This window comes from Polypterus senegalus, chromosome 8 (genome assembly GCF_016835505.1).
Source record: "Polypterus senegalus isolate Bchr_013 chromosome 8, ASM1683550v1, whole genome shotgun sequence".
Lineage (NCBI taxonomy): Eukaryota > Metazoa > Chordata > Cladistia > Polypteriformes > Polypteridae > Polypterus > Polypterus senegalus.
Window position 1 is genome coordinate 157,538,595 of NC_053161.1, and position 22,100 is coordinate 157,560,694.

Consider the following 22,100-nt stretch of genomic DNA (forward strand, 5'->3'; position numbering starts at 1 on the left):
AATGGGGTGCTTGGCTGATTGCGTATTCATGTGCAAATGTGAGTGGCTCAGTCAAGGGCTTCATTCATATTTCAGCACCTGCACCTGCAATGAACATTATAAAGGGAGCCAGCATGGTGGAATGGAGAGGAGAAAAATAGAGAAGGAAAAGAGGCAGAGAGATGGAGGTTAAGAGAAAGGGAAGATGGACACTGCAGGATTGTGTGACACCAGTGTGCGGTAGACAGGAGGCAGGTAGGCAGCCAGGAAGAGGGCCTCTGGGAAAGAGTGTGTGGCCGACACTCGAAGGGGCTGAAGAGGGCCCCTGTGGCTGAGCATTTCTTTTGGTAGTTGGAGTGACATGACGGTCAGGAGGGCTCCCTCATAAAGCCGAGGAGTGGCAGCGGCAGTCGGAGCAGCGAGGTGAGGCGTAGTGCCATGCTGGGAGCCTGAGCTTTTGGTAAAAGGTTGATCGTACCTGGAAAGCATAGGAGACTTTGAGTACACTGGGGACGTTGAGTTTTTAGAACTGTTTCCTGCTGTGTGGTTTTAACCTCGTTTAAATGGATATTTATTTATGGACTATTTTAACCTCCACTGATCACTGGCTTTTTTATTTGATTATTTTTTTGTAGAACTGACACACTGCATTTTTGGACACAGTTTGTATTTGTTAATAAATGCACTGAGCACTAAGCACCAACCCCTTGCTGACTGTGTGGGTCCTCATTTGGCTGGCTCATCCTTGGGTACGTTATCAGTGGTTCCGGGTTCAAGAGGCCCTTGGAAGCAACCAGAGAGTGTGGAGCTGACCTGGACTGTCACAATATCCTGTTACTTTCTGCTTACAGTTTGCACAGTTTCCCTGTGTCTGTTTATACTACTATCTTTGTTTTGGTTCACCCTACACCCTTAAGAGAAGTGTGCATATTGATTGGTGACTCCAGGCTTCCTTTAGTGTTATTGTTTCTTTCTTCCTTTTAGAATCCCCACCATACCACTAGGGAAAAATTAGATATTTTATTTTACATATAGATGTTTTGGTTTAGTAAATATTACAGTCTCTAATGAACTTTTTTGCCAGGGAGTGTGCATCCCCTGCTGGATACAGACATTAAACAGTCTTTTTCTAGTAATCAATGTCACAAAAAAACAAATTGAATCCACTTTGATTCAATGGTGCATCGCAATACAATATGAAAACTTCCAAGGGGGTAACTACCTCTTACTCCTGTTTGATCAAACATCTATTAAGAATTTTATGTTGACAGCTAAAACACTTTTGTCTTTTAATTTGTTCTTGTCCCAGTCCTTTGTTATGGTGTTTTCAGTTTTGATTTTTCTTCGATAGGTTGGATAGTAGTTAAGCCAGTGCATTAAACGGGGGAAAATGATAAACTGTCATCAGTTTAAAAGTGTCATGAGTTGGATTTTGGAACAGTACATAAAGTGTGCTTCACTACCAAATTGCCCATTGTCATATTTAATTCTGAATTTATGTATTTATGTAAAATTGTGAATTTTTATATATCTACAGATTCACAAGAGAGTGCCAACATCTCCTTGCCTTCATATTTTCAGAGCAGACCTGAGCAGATAAAAAATATGAGGACATTGACATCTGAAATTTCTGAGATTTTGATACCAGCCACAGTGCACAATAGTTGTCAGCCTGTCGTGAAACTGAGAAGGATAAACCGAATCAACTTACAATCACATGTGGAAAATACAAGTACAGCAGATTTGTCTGGCTGTCAAGAGACGGAGACATCATATAAACATAAATCCAAAAACCAAAATAAGGGGAGTCATATGAGGGAGAAGCCATATTGCTGTTCTCTCTGTGGCAAACAGTTCTTTGACAATAGCAGCCTTCAGAGGCACGCAAGAATCCACACTGGAGAGAAGCCATTTTTTTGCTCAGAATGTGGCAAACGATTCTTTGACAGCAGTAGTCATCAGCGACACGCAAGAATTCACACTGGAGAGAAACCATATTGTTGTTCTGATTGTGGCAAGCGATTCTCTACAAGTAGCAGTCTTCAGATCCACAAAAGAATTCATACTGGAGACAAGCCATTTTTTTGCTCTGAATGTACCAAAGGATTCTCTGACAGTAGCAGTCTTCAGAGGCATAAAAGAATTCATACAGGAGAGAAGCCATATCACTGTTCTGATTGCGGCAAACAGTTCTCCACCAGCAGTAATCTTCAAACCCATATAAGAACTCACACTGGGGAGAAGCCATATTGCTGTTCAGACTGTGGCAAACAATTTTCCACCTGTAGCAGTCTTCAGAAACACTCCAGAATTCACAGTGGAGAGAAGTCTCATTGCTGTCCTAAATGTGGCAAACAATTTTTCTCCAGCAGTAGTCTTCAGACACACACCAGAATTCACACTGGGGAGAAACCATATAGCTGTCCTAAATGTAGCAAACGATTCTCTGAGAGTAGCAATCTTCAGAAACATTCAAGAATCCATACCGGAGAGAAGCCATATTGCTGTTCTGAATGTGGTAAACGATTCTCTGATAGTAGCAGTGTTCACAGACACATAAGGATTCACAATGGAGAAAGGCCATATTGCTGTTTTAACTGCGGCAAACGATTCTCCACCAGTAGCAACCTTCAGAAACACACAAAAATTCACACTAGTGAAAACCAGAGCAATACAGCAAAGAGTCCCAGCTCAAGAATGAGCTTTACTCCTCTCTTGTCCACCACCTGATCAAAGTCCTGTGCAGCCTCCTGTGATGTTTGAATGAAAGAGGATACCACAACCTGCCACAAAGACCCACTGCATTTAATCCTCTAAGACCAAGCTTTTAAAAATAAAGAAAGAAAGAATGACTTATGAAAATGTATGTCAAGCAGAATGCCCAGTGGGCTGGGGTAGTGTTTGGCTTGGAACCCCTACAGATTATTTTTCTCTGCACACCCTGACCAACTAACCTTATTACTGGATCATCATTTAAAGACTTAAAAAAAAAACAATTCTATATTTAAGGGCTATATTTTTATTAATTATATATATATATATATATATATATATATATATATATATATATATATATATATATATATATATATATATATATATCAATATCATGTATTTGTGCATTTTTTATTTTTGTATACGATTTATGAATTATTTTTCTTATCTAAGTTTTAATTTTGTTTTTCATTGCATGCAACTGATTGTTTGACATTTTATGAAGCACTTGGAGCTTCATCGTTTGTATGAAAATGTTCTATAGAAATAATGTTGATGTTACATTACTTCAACCATTATGGAGAAATTCGCCCATTCCCCCTTACACTTGACTGGTGGTAGCAATGACTGCAACCAACTACTAACTATAATTCAATGTCAGTCTTTCAGATCACTATGGAGGAATTGTAGCTTGCTCAACTTTGCAGAACGACTTTAATTAGGCAACAATTTAGGTCTTGAAGGAGGAACTACACATTTCAGGCCCTACCATCTTTATTGGGTTTAAGTGCTGACTTTAGGTTAGGCCTGTCCAAATCTTTTCTTTTGCATCATTTTAGTCATTCTAATGTGGACTTTGGTTTTAGATCTGTGTCTTGCTTCATAGCCTACCTACAACTTCAACTCTCGTGGACTGATGAATACACATTTACCTTAAGAATTTTATAATATAGAACGCAATTCATAGTTCCTTTAATTATAGCAAGTCATCCAAGTCTAAAGACAGCAAATTAAACCCCACAACACTACCAAATTTAATTGTTGGTGTGTTCTTATTAATGTGGAATGCTGTGTTTAATTTACTTTGAGCATTATCTTTCTATTATATAGTGCCTTTCTTATCTATCTGTCTGTCTGTCTGTTGTTTATATAGTGCCTTTTATTGTCTATCTATCTGTTGTGATGTGTGGGTCACAGACTTGCACAAGGGAGAAGGAGGCGAGTCAAGGTTTCTGAGAAAATCAACTTTATTGTTCTGAAGACAGGAACAGTCTCAAGCATTTATTCAAACAGGAGGTGTCACTTAAACACATGCAACATGCAAACAGTGGCAATGATGTCGTCCTGCCTTTGCTCCTTTTACAGACTAATAAGAACAGATAGCCTTCCTGCACAAGACAGAAGACAGAAGGTGAGTGCAAGCCAAGTCAGCGGCCAGTTTTAAATGTTCCCCACTGACCAACATGTTACGCGTGAGCCTGTGAACTTGAAGTTTACCTGACAACCAACTCCTGCCTGTTTTAAAAGATTTTTAGCAGACAGTACAATATAAAGTGAGACAAGTATACCTTAAGCTAATTCATATATATTATGCTTTCAAAAATGTAAAAATAAAGGAAAACATTGAAACTGAGTTTGTTTTTGTGCATTTTAACTATGATATTCTATACATTTATTTTAGGAATGTACCTTTAATAATAATTTATACATATATTGTGTGTCCCATATTCCATAGTGCTTTATGCAACCACTTTTATTAGGGGTTTTATCTGAATTGATTTTCACTGTTCTTTAAAGATGTAATACTTAAAGAAATCTACCCATTTACTTGCAAAATATCACAGTCCTTTGGTAAATTTCATGACAAAAGAGCTATTTATTAAACAGGTCAAGGTATAAATCTGTTTAATCAGTTGTTGTTTACTTTGTTGTATTTATTTTTTATTTCTATGTTTTACTTTGAGTTTTAGTATTAATGATTAAAAAAATAATGGCACAGTGGAACATATTTTTCTGGATATTAGCCCAGTAATGGAGTAGATGATGAGGATGAGGTTAGGAGCACACACTGATACAGTGCATTGCCGCATCCACCACACAACAAACCAACTCAAGATCCAGATTCGGAGGGGAGATCCTTTATTTTAATAGCTACTCGTTATTTCGTGGCATAACATAAGTGTTTTATTTTAACAGTGTGTTTTCCACATGTGACGTCAATTATCGGGATGGCAGTGCAGATCAGGCAGTGACATCATATTTTGATCAGCAGTGCAGTACAACAGGGGTATCCCCGTAGGCAGACTCTTCTTGGGCTGGCATTTGAGTGGCAGATATTGTCAATAAATAGATGAGTACTTTAAAATATATGAATATGAGGCAAAAACTGAAAAAGAAAAAAAAAAAACTCATCAGCAGCACAGAAGTCAAGTGTATACAAAAACACAGATGAAAGTGACGGAACTGCACTTGAGTTTGTCATGCACTTTGCAAGGTTTACAAGGTCTCAACGCCTTGGTCATGGAATCATAGTAGGTGTCTGCAAATACTTAGGCATTGATTGAGGGAACATGATGTTTACGGGTTTTAGACATGTCTCTTTACACGCATGGTCAATCTTTTTAATCTGTTCATGTACAGTACGGTCTCTACACGTGTGTCTACGATCGATGCCAGTTTTGGATTGCCTACTTAGTACATTACGATGGACTGTTGTCCTATATACCGTATATTCGGTCGAACTTCAATACCTGGGCTGCAGCACTAAACTGAAATATTTCTGCCGCTGAATTGGTCGATCCAGTTGTCTTTAACTTATGTAACAACATCCCTGAGAAAGCGATCTGTAATAGTGAGAGCATTTTAGATTGGATAACAAAGACCTGCTACTGTCAATACTGACTTATAGATGGCAGTAAGATGAGGTCACACCAGCTCGGATTGTGCCATGGGTTTATATTTAAAGGCATTAATACTTGGACAGAGCAGGGTCTGTGATTGAACATGCCTAAAAAAAAAACTTGATTCCTTCTTTAAAACTATCAGCATTAAGAATGAGTCATCAAAAAGATGTTGGAACAGAGGGAGTCATTTCTATTGCTGACTCAGCCAGGATGATGTAACTTACTTTCTCAGGCAGTTACATGGATGAATTTAGTCCGCAATTCATTGCCTGGATCATACATATTGTTTTAATTGTCCCGATGTGCTCCATTTTTCATCACTGAACATTCACAAATAGCTCAAGGCCTCCTCCTGCACTTTCCACTTACTCTGATCAAACATGTTCAGTGTTAAAATAGCATCTGAAATGAGAGGCGTGTGCTGTTTTTCCGCTGTACCCAAATATCACAGTACCTGAGCTTGCCATTATCCGAGCGGTGACTTTAAACCTCGTTCTGATTCTTCACCTCTTTCATCTCCAGATGACCTTGTAACTTTTTATCCCTGCTCTGGATCTTCGCCCTTTCGCCCTTTTCATTTACGGACAAACAGCTCTTCCGACAGGACATAACGGCGGGGCTGTGTAGGCGGCAATCACCGCAATGCAGTGCAGAGGTTCTCACCTTGAAAGAAGGCTCTAGGAGTCGAAGGATAGGCAAACAGACTAATTAGCTTTATTGCAATAATCAATAACGCGGACTTAACCCAACTGAGTTGAGCCCCAAACAAGCCAAAAAGTTTATATAATCGTATCTTATCATGTTGACCTCGCTCAGAACAGCTCATTCACTGCTTATCCTGACTCCCTACTCCAGCTGGCCCATTTCAAGTCCTCTCAGAAACCACCAATATTTCTTGTGTTTTGCCATCCATTATCTTTTCTTGCCTCCCTCATTTCTTAGCCGGCTTTCAACTGGCTGGTGTTCCCCCTTTTCCGACCTCAGGCTGTCTCCCCCTTCTCTATCCTTTTAGTTTATTAAATATTGGTGCTTTCGCTCTGAGCTTAATTAAAAAGAAATAGGGCATATGCCTTTGTTTAACTCTTTGCTTGGCATACCTAATTCATGTTATAGCTCATACTAAGTTTAATGTTTATAAAAGACCATACTAAGTTTTATATCTACTTATGCTAATACGTGAATTTTTATTTTTATTTTTATTGAATTTAACTATTTTTAAGGCATAGTTTTTTTTAAACTTTGGGTCACAGGTTACCACTTTTTGGTTTACTCAGACATGTGACTTACTATTGCATTAAATGAGCAAAGAGTCGTGTATGGTGTGTGAAGGCTTTTGCGATAATTTGTCATGGGTTCTGCCATGGCTGTCATCCGTGATTCTCCAGGGGTTAGGGGGCTCACCTCCATGACTGAAAGTCGTCATGGACTGGATCTTGAAGACAATAAGGAGGGCAAGACTGGGTCACAAGAAAAAGAAAACGTTTAAGAAACCGTGATATTCTCTCTTCTTTGGTTTGGTAATATTCAGCTGCATGTGGTGGACCCTGCACTGCAAGAGAGATTTGTGAATTAAGTTTTGATGCTCCTCCTTCTCATAATGGTTAAAATGAAAGGAATTTCCCTATTGGGCTTAATATTTCTTCCTAAAAAGGGAGGAGATTCTTGTTTGTTATAATAATATATATTTATTTATTTATTATTTTTTCTCCAGCCGCCTGGAGTTTTTTTGTTTTTTCTGTCCCCCCTGGCCATTGAACCTTACTCTTATTCGATGTTAATGTTGATTTATTTTGTTTTATAATTGTGTCTTTCATTTTTCTCTTCTTTAATATGTAAAGCACTTTAAGCTACTGTTTGTATGAAAATGTGCTATATAAATAAATGTTGTTGTTGTTGATGTAAAATGCCAAATTCCCCCCGGAGACAAATCCAGCAACCTGCTTTGTTTGTCTGCCTATTTGGAACAGAGACTTTGTCGATTTGCTACCATCTGTAGTTCAACACTTCTCACATTGCTTTAGTACTGTAACTTAGTATTTAAGATCCACTTTGTCCGATCTTTGGGGGTGGAGAATTATGGAGGTATGGGAAGAAATCGGGAGTCTAGTACTGGGAATGTAGGGCAGGAACCATTTTGATAAAAAATGGATCTGATAACTGTAATTCCATCCATCCATCCATCCATCCATCCTTTTGTCAGATGTGCATAATCCAGTTAACGGTTGCAGGGAGTTCAATATCTTATGGCTAAATTTCAATGTTTAATTTAGAAAAGGCAATAAAACCTTAAGAAATAAACTTGGATGAACAGGTTGATGTTAAATCAGTTGAAGAATGATGGTGCAGATTTCCTTCAGCGCTGAATACATGTATTTTAAGTACTTTACACCATATGAAACATAATCAGTCTCTTCAGTGGAAAAGTGAAGAGACTATAAAGAAGTTAAAGGGGAAAAAGTGGCTTCTGAAAACATTCAGGATTTATAACTCTGACATTCTAGCATATACTGACAGTAATGCAGAAGTTGTTTTGCTGTTTTACCAAAGAAGTGAACGATCAAAGAGACAGTGAAGTGTATTAAAAAAAAAAAAGTAGCATGGATACTCAGGGGGAGTAGTTCTCTCATTCACTAACTTAGTGGCGATAAGGTTACACCACGAGGCAGACACAAGAGAGAGGCGGGCCCCACAGCCCGATGAGTCATTCTCGAATTCGCTCTAATAATTCGGTACCGCAAGGCGAACTATGATACTTAACGCAATGAGAAAGTCGCAAAGTCAACTTGAATGTTCAAGAAAGTCATAGAAAAAAAACCCAGTCTATATCTGTTAAGTAGTTCTCTCGTGAACAACGGACAGACAGACATAAAGACAGACAGACAAAGAGAAGTTGGATTTTATATAAATAGAGATAAGGGAGATGTACAGTACACAAAAAGCAAGGAATAAATGATTGCAATTCAAAGTTTTCACACGTGAGGAGCTGCCTAACATGCCGATGTTGTGCATTCAAGTTTGTCTTAAAAATACAGTCTGAAGTAAAATAGAAAAAGTGTGATCTGAAATGTGGATCTGAAGGCATTTTCAAGAAACTTTATAATTAAAACATGACACTTTTTTTGAAGAAAAAAAAGAGTAAGTATTTAGAAACTTTCTAATTTCACCTTTATTAGCCATTATCAATGATTTTAGGGGGTTGTACCCTCATTTTTTAAACATGCGGTGCGCCCCAGCCTATTAAAGGCTGAATTAGATCCTGGAGTTTTAGCCAATTTTCACCTGATTTCCCAATTGCCATTTCTGGCTAAAATAGTAGAAAGAATTATTTGTAATCAATTGGTTGATCACCTTAACTCCAATAATTTATTTGAGATCCACCAATCTGGCTTTAGGCGTTATCATGGTGTTGAGACGGCCCTCCTTAAAGTATTCAACGACATCTCTCTTATTACTGACTCGGGTGGCGCTAAAGTCCTTGTCCTCCTTGACCAGTCCGCTGCCTTTGACACTATTGACCATGAGACATTGCTGATGTGACTTGAACATCTTGTTGGGCTTAAAGGGGCTGCTCTTAACTGGTTCAGGTCATATCTAACTGGTAGACAAGTTTCAGTGACTTTAAATTCCTCTTTTTTGTCTACTGCTCCTCTTAAATATGTTGATCCTCAGGGATCCATTTTGGGTCCTATCTTATTCTCTATATACCTTCATCCTATTGGAGCTATTTTTAGGAAATTTGGCAATTCTTTTCACTGCTATGCTGATGATACTCAGGTTTATATTCCCGTCTGCAACTCTGCAATGAATCAACTGCACAACTGTCTGTCTGAACTAAGATCCTGCATGGCTAATAATTTTCTTGATCTGAATGAAAATAAAACGGAGGTGCTTATAGTGGGTCCATCAGCTAAAGCCCAAATTGGTCTTGGACTTCTCGGCTTTTTCTCTGTCTTTTGCAAACCTCAAGTCCGCAATCTTGGTGTTATCTTTGACAGTAACCTCTCTTTTGAGAAACAAGTTAATTCTGTAGTCAAGAGTGGCTTTTTCCAGCTTCATCTATTAGGTAAGATTAAGCCCTTTTTATCTTCTTGAGAAAGCTACTCATGCTTTTATCTTTTCTCACCTCGATTACTGCAACTCGCTGTATTCTGGGATTAGCAAATCCCTGATACGCAGGTTACAGTTCGTTCGGAATGCTGTCACTTGCTTTCTGGTTGGGGCAAAAAAGTCTGACTCTGTTTCTCCAGTATTAGCTTCTTTATACTGAATGCCTGTCGGTTTTCGCATTGATTTTAAAATCTTATTGCTAGTTTTTAAATTTTTACATGGGCTCGCTCCTGCCTAGTTATCTGAATTGTGTGTTTTACACCAGCCATCCAGAGTGCTTAGATCTTCTGGTCAGTTGTCTCTTGTTGTCCCTCATACCAAGTGTAAAACTAAGGGGGACAGGGCATTTGCAGCTGCTGCTCCTCGCCTGTGGAACTCTTTACCTCATCACATAAAGGAGTCGTCTACAACTGAACTGTTCAAAACGAGATTAAAGACTCATTTCTATTCACTTGCATTCCGTGACCTTCAGTAATACTGATGGTTTCCTCATTGTGATTATGTAACATTACTTCTATGTATTATTTATTTTATTTATGTTCATTTATTTTATTTCTATTTATGTTATTCACGTTAATTGTATGTTTTTCTTTTATTCTATTATTGTAAAGCACTTTGGCCACAGCATTCCTATGTTGTTTTAAATGTGCTATATAAATAAATTGACATTGAATTAAGGATTTTTTTTCCTGTAAAAGGCCACATTTCCCTTGGGGGAAAAAATAAAGTTAATTTTATCTATCTATCTATCTATCTATCTATCTATCTATCTATCTATCTATCTATCTACAGTGGTGCTTGAAAGTTTGTGAACCCTTTAGAATTTTCTATATTTCTGCATAAATAAGACCTAAAACATCATCAGATTTTCACTCATGTCCTAAAAGCAGATGAAGAAAAACCAGTTAAACAAATGAGACAAAAATATTATACTTGGTCATTTATTTATTGAGGAAAATGATCGAATATTACATATTTGTGAGTGGCAAAAGTATGTGAACCTTTGCTTTCAGTATCTGGTGTGACCCCCCTTTGCAGCAATAACTGCAACTAAACGTTTCCAGTAACTTTTGATCATTCTTGTACACCGGCTTGGAGGAATTTTATCCCATTTCTCAGTACAGAACAGCCTCAACTCTGGGATGTTGGTGGGTTTCCTCACATTAACTGCTCACTTCAGGTCCTTCCACAACATTTCGATTGGATTAAGGTCAGGACTTTGACTTGGCCATTCGAAAACATTAACTTTATTCTTCTTTAACCGTTCTTTGGTAGAATGACTTGTGTGCTTAGTGTCGTTGTCTTGCTGCATGACCCACCTTCTCTTGAGATTCAGTTCATGACATTTTCCTTTAGAATTCTCTGATATAATTCAGAATTCATTGTTCCATCAATGAAGGCAAGCCGTCCTGGCCCAGATGCAGCAAAACAGGCCCAAACCATGATACTACCACCACCATGTTTCACAGATGGGATAAGGTTCTTATGCTGGAATGCAGTGTTTTCCTTTCTCCAAACATAACGCTTTACATTTAAACCAAAAAGTTCTATTTTGGTCTCATCCGTCCACAAAACATTCTTCCAATAGCCTTCTGGTTTGTCCATGTGATCTTTAGCAAACTACAGACGAGCAGCAATGTTTTTTTTGGAGACCAGTGGCTTTCTCCTTGCAACCCTGCCATGTACACCATTGTTGTTCAGTGTTCTCCTAATGGTGGACACATGAACATTAGCCAATGTGAGAGAGACCTTCAGTTGCTTAGAAGTTATCCTGGGGTCCTTTGTGACCTCGCTGACTATTACACACCTTGCTCTTGGAGTGATCTTTGTTGGTCGACCACTCCTGGGGAGGGTAACAATGGTCTTGAATTTCCTCCATTTGTACACAATCTGTCTGACTGTGGATTGGTGGAGTCCAAACTCTTTAGAGATGGTTTTGTAACCTTTTCCAGCCTGATGAGCATCAACAAATCTTTTTTTGAGGTCCTCAGAAATCTCCTTTGTTCGTGCCATGATACACTTCCACAAACATGTGTTGTGAAGAGCAGACTTTGATAGATCCTGTTCTTTAAATAACACAGGGTACCCACTCACACCTGATTGTCATCCCATTGATTGAAAACACCTGACTCTTATGTCACCTTCAAACTAACTGATCATCCTAGAGGTTCACATACTTTTGCCACTCACAAATATGTAATATTCGTTCATTTTCCTCAATAAATAAATGACCAAGTATAATATTTTTGTCACATTTGTTTAACTGGTTTCTCTTTATCTACTTTTAGGACTTGAGTGAAAATCTGATGATGGTTTAGGTCATATTTATGCAGAAATAAAGAAAATTCTAAAGGGTTCACAAACTTTCAAGCACAACTGTATCTATCATTCTGTACTTCCTTTTAATCTATCTATCTATCTATCTATCTATCTATCTATCTATCTATCTATCTATCTATCTATCTATCTATCTATCTATCTATCTATCTATCTATCTATCTAATGTCATGTCATGTCATGTCATGTCATGTCATGTCATCCTATTACCAAACACAATCTGCAAACTCTTGTACTTGTGGGTCATTTGGCAAGATTTTCTCAGAGGTGAATGATTCAAGAGTGCTCTAAGAACAAGCCAGTGGGGTGCCTGTCCTTACTTGTGTTTAAACGAACAATGGACAACAGGTTTAAATGAAGGAGATGGTGCTTCATTATTTAGCTGGAGGTTTTGTGAGTCTGATCATAGAAGATTGTTCTTTTATTATTTAGCTCAACATATTGAATGTGTTCTACACTCCATGTCATGAGGGCCTAGATAGTAAAATACAAGATCTGGGAATCCAGTGCTCAGTGGATGGGTGAGTACAGAATTGGTTATACATTTCATCCTGGACAAGATTTAGACTTGGGTGTCAGATAATGTTAAATGTAAAGGCATGAATAATGAAGCAATAATGATAAATATAATCAATTATGCAGTAAGGTGTCTGCTAATTTAATCATTCAAATCTCTCCACAACAAGACAGTTCACATCAGCAATTAATAAAGTCTAATAGGATTTTGCGTTATATACATAGCACTCACACTGTATGGGGTCAGCTTAAAGTAAACATTCTGTCAAAGGCCACACCTGGAACACTGTGTTCAGTTTTGGGATTCATATTGTATTTTGCAGTAGACGTGTAATATGGAGGACGTGGGCCCAGTTACCCAAGAGCCTCCTAAGATGGCATATAAATGTGAAGAAGCAGACTCAGAAGAGGTGAGCAATGAGGAGGAAAAGAAGAGTCACACACGACACACAGGCCTCCATTTCACGAGAAACTTGGGGGAAAGACATGTGGACATCAATAAAGAGGACTGTGAATGGGAATATGTACACCTTCTTCAGGACTGTCCTAGCATTAAGGAGGAGGACTGTGAGTCCAAGGTGACATTTGACAGCAGAAACATGCAGGAAACTGAAATAAATGGTAAGCAGTGAGAAAAAAAGAAGACTTCAAACTGGAGTTTGTCTCCCAGGACGTGTGTTCAGATGTCATTGGATTAGGCTTCACTCTGAAGAGTCGGCACACCCTAGATTTCAAGTATTAGAATGGCTTTAATGTTGATATCAGAAGTGTGCAGAGAGCAAATGGGACCTTATCATATGATAAGCTTTTTAGTTTAGATCAGGGATTCTCAGTCCTGGAGGGCCGCAGTGGCTGCAAGTTTTTGTTCCAACCCAATTGCTTAATAAGAAGCACTTATTGCTCAAGTAACACTTCTGCTTCGCTTTAGTTGTCTCGCTCATTAAGATTTTGAACCCTGTGACAGATAGGGGGCGCTGTCGTCCCCTTGAACCCCCACACCAGATTCCAGACACCAGGTAAAAGTCCAATAATTAATTTTATTCGGACCGTACAGTGCACAAAGTACCCTCCACTCCATAATACTCATAAACTATAACCAATAATACAATAAATCACAATAATCCTCCACTATCCCAGACACGTTGTCCCCTGCCACCCGACTCAGCTCAACCCTGGGATCTGCCACAGTCCTTTTTATAGTCCTTGACCCGCAAGTGTTTCTCTCTCTGTCCATGTGACTGGTAACACTTTCGGTTCAGATAAAAACTCCTTTTCTTCAACCCGGAAGCACGTCATTTCTTATGTCCATGTGACTAGGACGTACTTCCGGGTTGTAGGGAAAACAATCGTTGTTCCTCCCTGCAGCGCCTTCTAGTGGCCCCCGTGGTATCCAGCAGGACTGTGGATAAAAACTCCATTGTCCATGATTCCCTGCTGGCATTCGGGTCACCTCCATGCTGCAGGAAGGGCTCCATCTGGCGGCCTGGAGGTATTGGCTGGGATGACTGGCCGGCCATATATCACAACCCTTATTGCTAATTTTAGTTTTAAACAGCTGTATTGTTGGTTTATAATAGTTCCTAATTAGCAATAACATGCAAATGCCAAAGGAGACCAGCATTTCTTCATTTGGCTTGTTACCATTTACACCTCTGTGTATTTATCATGCACTTTTGGGTTTAAATAAATACTTGGAAACTGAAGCGAAAAAAGTGAAGGACTGAGAATCACTCATCCATTTTAGCCTTCAAATCATTTGGATGATATCCTCAAAAAGGGGAAGTCAATCTGGCACAGTGGTAGCGCTGCTGCCTCGCAGTAAGAAGACCTGGGTCTGCTTCCCAGGTCCTCCCCGCATGGAGTTTGCATGTTCTCCCCGTGTCTGCGTGGGTTTCCTCCGGGTCCTCCGATTTCCTCCCACAGTCCAAAGACATGCAGGTTAGGTGCATTGGCGATCCTAAATTGTCCCTAGTGTGCGCTTGGTGTGTGTGTGTGTGCGCCCTGCCCGGGGTTTGTTTCCTGCCTTGTTCCCTGTGTTGACTGGGATTGGCTCCAGCAGACCCCCGTGACCCTGTAGTTAGGATATAGCGGGTTGGATTTTGGATGGATGGATGGATGATCTATGTCTGGGGTGCCCAACTCCAGTCCTGGAGGGCTGCTGTGACTGCAGGTTTTCATTCTAACCCTTTTCTTTTAAATTTTAAGAAATATTTTTAAGAAACGTTCCTCTGAATTTCTTTATTTCTTTCCTTAAATGGCACCCAAACAGAAATGAAATGTGAAGTGAGGGAGCCAACAGAACACCAACTCAGTCAGGGCCTCATTCCAACCAGTTGCTTAATTAGGCTCTGAGTCTTGTTGTTAATTAAACTCACTCTATAATTCCTTGGCTTGTTGCTGCTCTCATTGTGCAATAGCAGACATTTCTGAAATTGCAGATTTTCTCTTTTCTAAGAGCAGATCAGCATTCCTAAGACCTTCAACTTACTTTATTTTCAGATATTGTGTGATGGACACCAGTTGTTTTGTATCTCATTATTGTTTGGCTGCTAATTAAGGAAAAAATTGAGGGGCCTGAGTCTTCAAGAGCAAGTCGTTTAAAATGAATTCAAAAGAAGTTAATTAGCAGCAAAAACAGGTCACTGATTAAGAAAAAGGGTTAGAATGAAAACCTGCAGCCACTGCGGCCCTCCAGGACTGGAGTTGGGCACCCCTGATTTATGTCATGGTTGCAAATCCTGGCTTTTCCTGTCTATAACAGTCTATGATGCCTGTTTGTGTTTATTTTATAACATTTCCCAACAGGGTGTAAGTACTCCTTTTCCTATCAGGCCTCATGCATTTGTACTCAGCTTTTTATTTTTTATTTTTAATTCTCGTTCCATCATCAGTGCTGACAACCTAACAGCCCACAAGTCTTGTTAACATAAGCATCTTATATCTCTCTTTCCCTTTTAACTCTTTGGGTTCTCCAGTACTCACAACTTGGCATCTTGAACTCCTTTGCAGATCACTTTGCTTCAACTGTAGCCGACTGAAGGTAGGCTTACTGAAAGACATGGACACACTTTCGGCATAACTCATTTAATGTAAGTGAACAAACATCCGCCCAGCCATTATTGAAATCTTTTTAACACATTTCAAAGAAACCATTTCTGCAGAGATGTTAGGGCACACTCACTCCCTCACACATCTAGATGCTCATATCAGGTCACCTTAGAGCCACCAAAGTACCTAATTTGCATGTCTTTGTGATTTTGTGGAGCAAACCAGAGCCCCAGAAGACAATGCCATGCAGACACTGGGAGATGTCAGACAGTAAAACAAAGCAGTGGGAAGCTCTGACCTGAAACATCTCGTCTCTTTAAAGTATAAGTGACTGAGTGTTTCCAAGTTGTTCTTTGATATTTAGGACATCAGCAACACCATTTTAATAGAAGAAAAATACTCTTTCATCAGTATAATTTAAAAATGGGACTTGACCTGTCATTATGATTTGGGTTTATTTTCAACAGTAGTAAGCGTTTGTACACCAAGATTTAACTCCCAATGTCCAATGATGGCAACAATTCACTGGAGATGAAAGTAGAAAAAGGAAATTGGAAAATATCACGATATACCAACCAAAATAGGGAACGCATCACTGAATGGCTGCATTGGTTTTATGAATCAAAACTTTCCTTCCTCTTGATGTCCTGTTTAGTACCATCACTCATGTGAGCTAAAGAAAAGGCAATGCATGTGCTAAGGAGGAGGAAAAATGTTAAAATGCAAAAACATCATGTGTACTCAGTAAAGTTCACTCCTGTCACCGTCACAAACAGACCGTATTGAGAAATGATCCCATCGGGAAACGCAGCATTGCTGTTTTAAATGAACGCCATGACTTGAGAATTTAGACTGAACTGACAACTGCCATAAATAACGGGTCAGAAGAGGCAAACTGAGAGCAAAAAGAGAGAAAGGCGACTGGTGGTTGTCATGTATTAAATGTCTTTAAAAGGTAATGAATGCTCTTAGACTTCTTCTTGAGAGTCTCTAGTTGAAACTTTGTAATCCAAGAACAGCTTGCAGTTTTTTTTTTTTTTTAAAGTTTCATCAGGACTGAAGCCCCCCACCCTAGTTTTCATGTTTTATTATTGAGACCCTACCTTTGCCATATAAAGAGACTGAAGATTCTTTTAGTAAACTAAACTCTCTTGAGCGTCAGCCTCTTAGGGAGTACAATTGATTGAGTTATAGACTTGTCATCTGGCGCTCCTCTACCTGAAGGGAACATCTGTTTGCACTGTCAATGCCAAAGACCAAGACCATGAAGGAATGTCCTAGATTTGATCTCTAAAACAGCTTCATTAGACCTCCAGTAGGCCAGTATGATGCTTTTCCTTGTTAAAAATATAGTTATTTATATCAGTGTATTAATTTCAAGAATTCAATAAAATATTAAAAAACAAACAACCCCCTTCATTGATTCCATCCTTACTTAATCAGATCACTGACATCACTATTCTTTGTAAATGTGATATTTATACTGTAACTTGATTAATGTTATGAATGTACAGAAACAGAATAGAAGATGACTTTCAACAGCACCACTGGACGTTATGTCTACTGTGTGATACCCTCTGGATAGGCCGCTGCACCTGCTGTCTTCTAATTGTTTCTTAATGACATTTGCAGAGATGTTCATGTTGGTGTATATTAATGATATATATTTATTTTCTCTCAAGGCATTGATCAATATATGAACATGTTTGGAAGGTCTTATCTAGGCTATTTAAAATAATTTCTAAAAGTAGAATTTAACAGATCAGCTCTTGTATTTTGTACCATTACAAAGTTACCCCCGTTTAGAATTGTGAGGGCACAGAGAATTTAAACTACGCACAGTGTTTTGTAGGATTTTGCCCCCTAAATACAGCTGGTCTTTTTTCTTAAATCAAAATCTTAACATTTTTGGTAAGTTTTAAGGCCTATTGCAAGCTGCAAGAACAGACAAACTATTTTTTTTACATTTATAGAAAAGAACGCTTCACTTCAGAACACAGTTTTATGTGGTAATTAATAAACTGTCCAAAAACATTAAAGGAACACTTTTTAATCCGAGTATTGCATCAAGTCAATGAAACTTCTGGGCTATTGATCTCCTCAGTTAAGTAGCAGAGGGGGTTGTTAATCAGTCTCAGCTGCTGTTGTGTTCATGAAATGATCAACAGGTGCAATAGAGGGGCAAAGGGCAACAATGAGACGACCCCCAAAACAGGTGGAGGGAGGCCCTCTTCATCTCTTTTGTCACTCGTTTTGCATTTGGCTACGCTCAATGTCACTACTGGTAGCCTGAGGTGATACCTGGACCCTACAGAGGTTTGTGGCACAGGTAGTCCAACTTCTCCAGGATGGCAGGCATTTCAATATGTGCCATTGCCAGAAGGTTTGCTGTGTCTCCCAGCACAGTCTCAAGGGCATGGAGGAGATTCCAGGAGACAGGCAGTTACTCTAGGAGAGCTGGACAGTGCCCCTCGTAGAAGGTCCTTAACCCATCAGCAAGACCGCTATCTGCTCATTTGGGCAAGGAGGAACAGGATGAACACTGCCAGAGCCCTAAAAAATGACCTCCAGCAGGCTGGCTGCTGGTGTAAATGTCTCTGACCAAACAATCAGAAACAGACTTCATGAGGTTGGCCAGAGTGCCCGATGTCCTCTAGTGGGCCCTGTGTTCACTGTCCGGCACTGTGGAGCTTGATTGGCCAAAATACCAGAATTGGCAGGTGCACCACTGGCAGCCTGTGCTTTTCACAGATGAAAGCAGGTTCACCCTGAGCACATGTGACAGAAGTGAAAGGGTCTGGGGAAGCCATGGAGAATGTTGTGCTGCCTATAACATCGTTCAGCATGACCGGTTTGGTGGAGGGTCAGTGATGGTCTGAGGAGGCAAATCCATGGAGGGCCTCTCAGACCTCTACTGGCTAGACAATGGCACTTTGACTGCCATTAGCTATCCTTGGACCCATTGTCAGACCCTATGCTGGTGCAGTGGGTCCTGGGTTCCTCCTGGTGCACAAAAATGCACTGCCTCATGTGGTGAGAGTATGCAGGCCATTTCTGGAGGATGAAGGACTTGATACCATTGACTGGCCCCCACGCTCACTCACCTGACCTCAATCCAATAGAACACCTCTGGGTGTGACATTATGTTTCGGTCCATCCGACACCACCAGATTGCACCTCAGACTGTCCAGGAGCTCAGTGGTGCCCTGGTCCAGATCTGGGAGGAGATCCCCTAGGACACCATCTGTCATCTTATTAGGAGCATGAAACCCCCGACATTTTCAGGCATGCATATAAACATGTGGGGGCCGTACAAACATCTGAGTATGATCTGGAGTTGCTGCAATGAAATTTCGGCCAAATGGACTTGCCTGCCTGCCACATCATTTTTTCACTTTGATTTTTGGGGTGTCTCTGAATTCAGTCCTCTGTCAATTGATAATTTTCGTTTCCATCAAATGATGTGGTATCCTTTCGTTCCTAACACATTACCATATCAGTAGAGATATCCAGCAGGATTTTTTTCCCATTGAGATCTGATATGTTTTCAAAGTGTTCCTTTAATTTTTGAGCAGTTTATATGCCATGATTTGGAAGAAAGAACTTTGAGTTGGAAAAATACCAAACTTATGTTTTAAGTAGCTTCTGTATTATTTAATTTGAATGGACATGAATACCCCTTATAGCCATTTTGATGCTGGTGTCCGTGTTGTGTGCTAGTAACCAGACTGGCAGTTGTCACAAGACTGAAGTCAATGCAACTGGTTATGTCACATAATCTTTCTTCTTCTTTTGGCTAATCCCGTTAGGTGTCGCCACAGCGGATCATCTTGTTCCATTTTTTCCTGTCTTCTTTATGTTTTTCTGTTACACCCATCACCTTCATGTCCTTTCTCACCACATCAATAAACCTTCACTTAGGCCTTCCTCCTTTCCTCTTGCCTGGCAGCTCTATCTTTAACATCCTTCTCCCAATATACCCACCATCTCTCCTCTGCACATGTCCAAACCAATGCAATCTCGCCTCTCTGACTTTGTCTTCCAACCATCCAACTTGAGCTGACCCTCTAATGTTCTCATTGTGTCCATCCTCGTCACACCCAATGCAAATCTTAGCATCTTTAACTCTGCCACCTCCAGCTCTGTCTCCTGCTTTCTGGTCAATGCCACCGTTTCCGACCAATATAACATAGCTGGTCTCGCTACCGTCCTGTAGACCTTCGCTTTCACTCTTGCTGATACCCCTCTGTCACAAATCACTCCTGACACTCTTCTCCACCCATTTCACCCTGCCTGCATTCTCTTTTTCACTTCTCTTCCACAATCCCCATTACTCTGTACTGTTGATCCCAAGTACTTAAACTCATCCACCTTCTCCAGCTCTGCTCCTTGTGTCCTCACCATTCCACTGGCCTCCCTCTCATTTACACACATGTATTTTGTCTTGTTCCTACTGACCTACATTCCTCTCCTCTCTAGAGCATATCTCCACCTCTCCAGGGTCTCCTCAAACTGCTCCCTACTCTCAATACAGATCACAATATCATCAGCAAACATCATAGTCCACGGGGACTCCTATCTAATCTCGTCTGTCAACTTGTTCATCGCCCTTGCAAATAAGGAAGGGCTCAGAGCCGATCCCTGATGTAATCCCACCTCCACCTTGAATGCATCCATCACTCCTACTGCAGACCTCACCACTGTCACACTTCCTTTGTACATATCCTGTACAACTCTTACATATTTCTCTGCCACTCCTGACTTCTTCATACAGTACCACAACTCCTCTCGAGGCACCCTGTCATATGCTTTCTCCAGATCCACAAAGACGCAATACAACTCCTTCTGGCCTTCTCTATACTTCTCCATCAACACCCTCAGAGCAAACATCACATCTGTGTTGCTCTTTCATGGCATGAAACCATACTGCTGCTCACTAATCATCACCTCACTTCTTAAGCTAACTTCATGCTGTGGCTCATCTATTTTATCCCCCTGTAGTTACCACAGATTTTAGTCCATTCGAATTTCATGCTGTCACAAACCTTATGTTTGCATCTCTCTGTGTTTGTGTGGGCTTCCTCTGGGTGCTCCAGTTTTTTTCCCAGAGTTCAAAGTAATGAAGCTTAGGTCGGCTAGTGATGCTAAATTGGCTTGTGTGTCTGTGTGTCTGTGTTTGTGTTCACCCAGTTACAGACTGGCACACTGTCTAATGATTGATCTCATCTTGCACCAGGTGCTTTCTGGATGGGGTTCCAGCTGCGCTGTGGCCCTGCTCTGGATAAGCAGGTTTGGAAAATGTATAGCTGAAGAAATGGATGACATTGGAAAAGTGCCTATGCCTAAGAGAAGCAGAGGCATGTTGAGATTAGTGTTGCTGATACAACTGCACAAGTTTTTAACGCTCAGTACCTTTTCTTAAGGGGGTGGGGGTCTGTACAGCAAAAAAATAGATCACTAATTAAGAAAAAGTTTAGAATGAAAACCTGCAGCCACTGCGACCCTCCAGGACTGGAGTTGGGCACTCCTGAGCTAAGCGGAGTTAAGGAACATGCCCCGAAGCTGGGGAGTGAGTGAGGAAAACATTGTTGGCTCGATTCGTGTTTCTAGGATTCGCGCAAAGAAATCAGTACCACAAGTGAACTATGATACATAGCGAAATGAGAGAAGTCGCAAAATCAACCGGAATGTTCAAGCATATTATAGAAAAAAAACCCTGATCTAAATCTGTTAAGTAATTCTCTTGTTTAAAGCGGACAGACAGACAGAGAGATTGGATTATATATTTTATATATTAGTAAACCTTCAAAATAATGTGCAGTTAATGTCTCAACAGTATTCTCAGCATTTCTGGAGCTTAGTAAAGTCAGATAACTATAAGCATATTCACCAAGCAGCTCTGAAAATGTCTGCTTTGTTTGGGTCTCCATACCTCTGTGAGTCTGACATGAATGTTATGAAATCAAAGTTCAGAACAAGACTGACAGATGAACATTTAAAGGACTCCATAAGAGTGAACCTACGTGGCTCCACTCCACCATACACCTGCTTCTCTTATTGACTCCATGCAGTGCCAGTCATCTCACTAACTGAAAAACACATCACACCTGCAACTGGACCTGTGAATACTCTTGTGAAGTGAAACAGCGACATGGAACAAAATTACAAATGAATAAGTAATATCTGTGTTTCTGTAATTGCATTGTTTTGTTTTGACAGCATTCATGTTTTAATGCAATAGTGTGAGATACACAAGAAAATGCATACAGACATACAAAATGCACTTGAAAGTGAACTAAATATTTTTTGTGATGCTTTAATGCAAAATATGAGTTGTGGACACCAACATTTTATAAATGTTCAGGCAAATCAAGCTTATTCAGTTTGTTTGGGTTTAAATAAGCTATGAGAATAAACGTTAGAAAACATGAGTAGCTCTCAGCCATTTTCATTTTGTAAAAGTAGCTCTCAGGTGAAAAAAGGTTGGAGACCCCT

General features: G+C 39.9%; 1 protein-coding gene across 1 annotated transcript in view; it reads left to right on the plus strand.

The window, feature by feature from the left end:
- Positions 1–2,986, plus strand: part of LOC120533236 (zinc finger protein 345-like) — a 65,309-nt gene extending 62,323 nt beyond the window's left edge. The window contains exon 5 of the mRNA XM_039760017.1: positions 1,851–2,986. Coding sequence (XP_039615951.1) covers positions 1,851–2,709 — 859 coding nt within the window. The 3' untranslated portion in view covers positions 2,710–2,986. The remainder of the gene's footprint in view (positions 1–1,850) is intronic.
- The last annotated feature ends 19,114 nt before the right edge of the window (positions 2,987–22,100 follow it).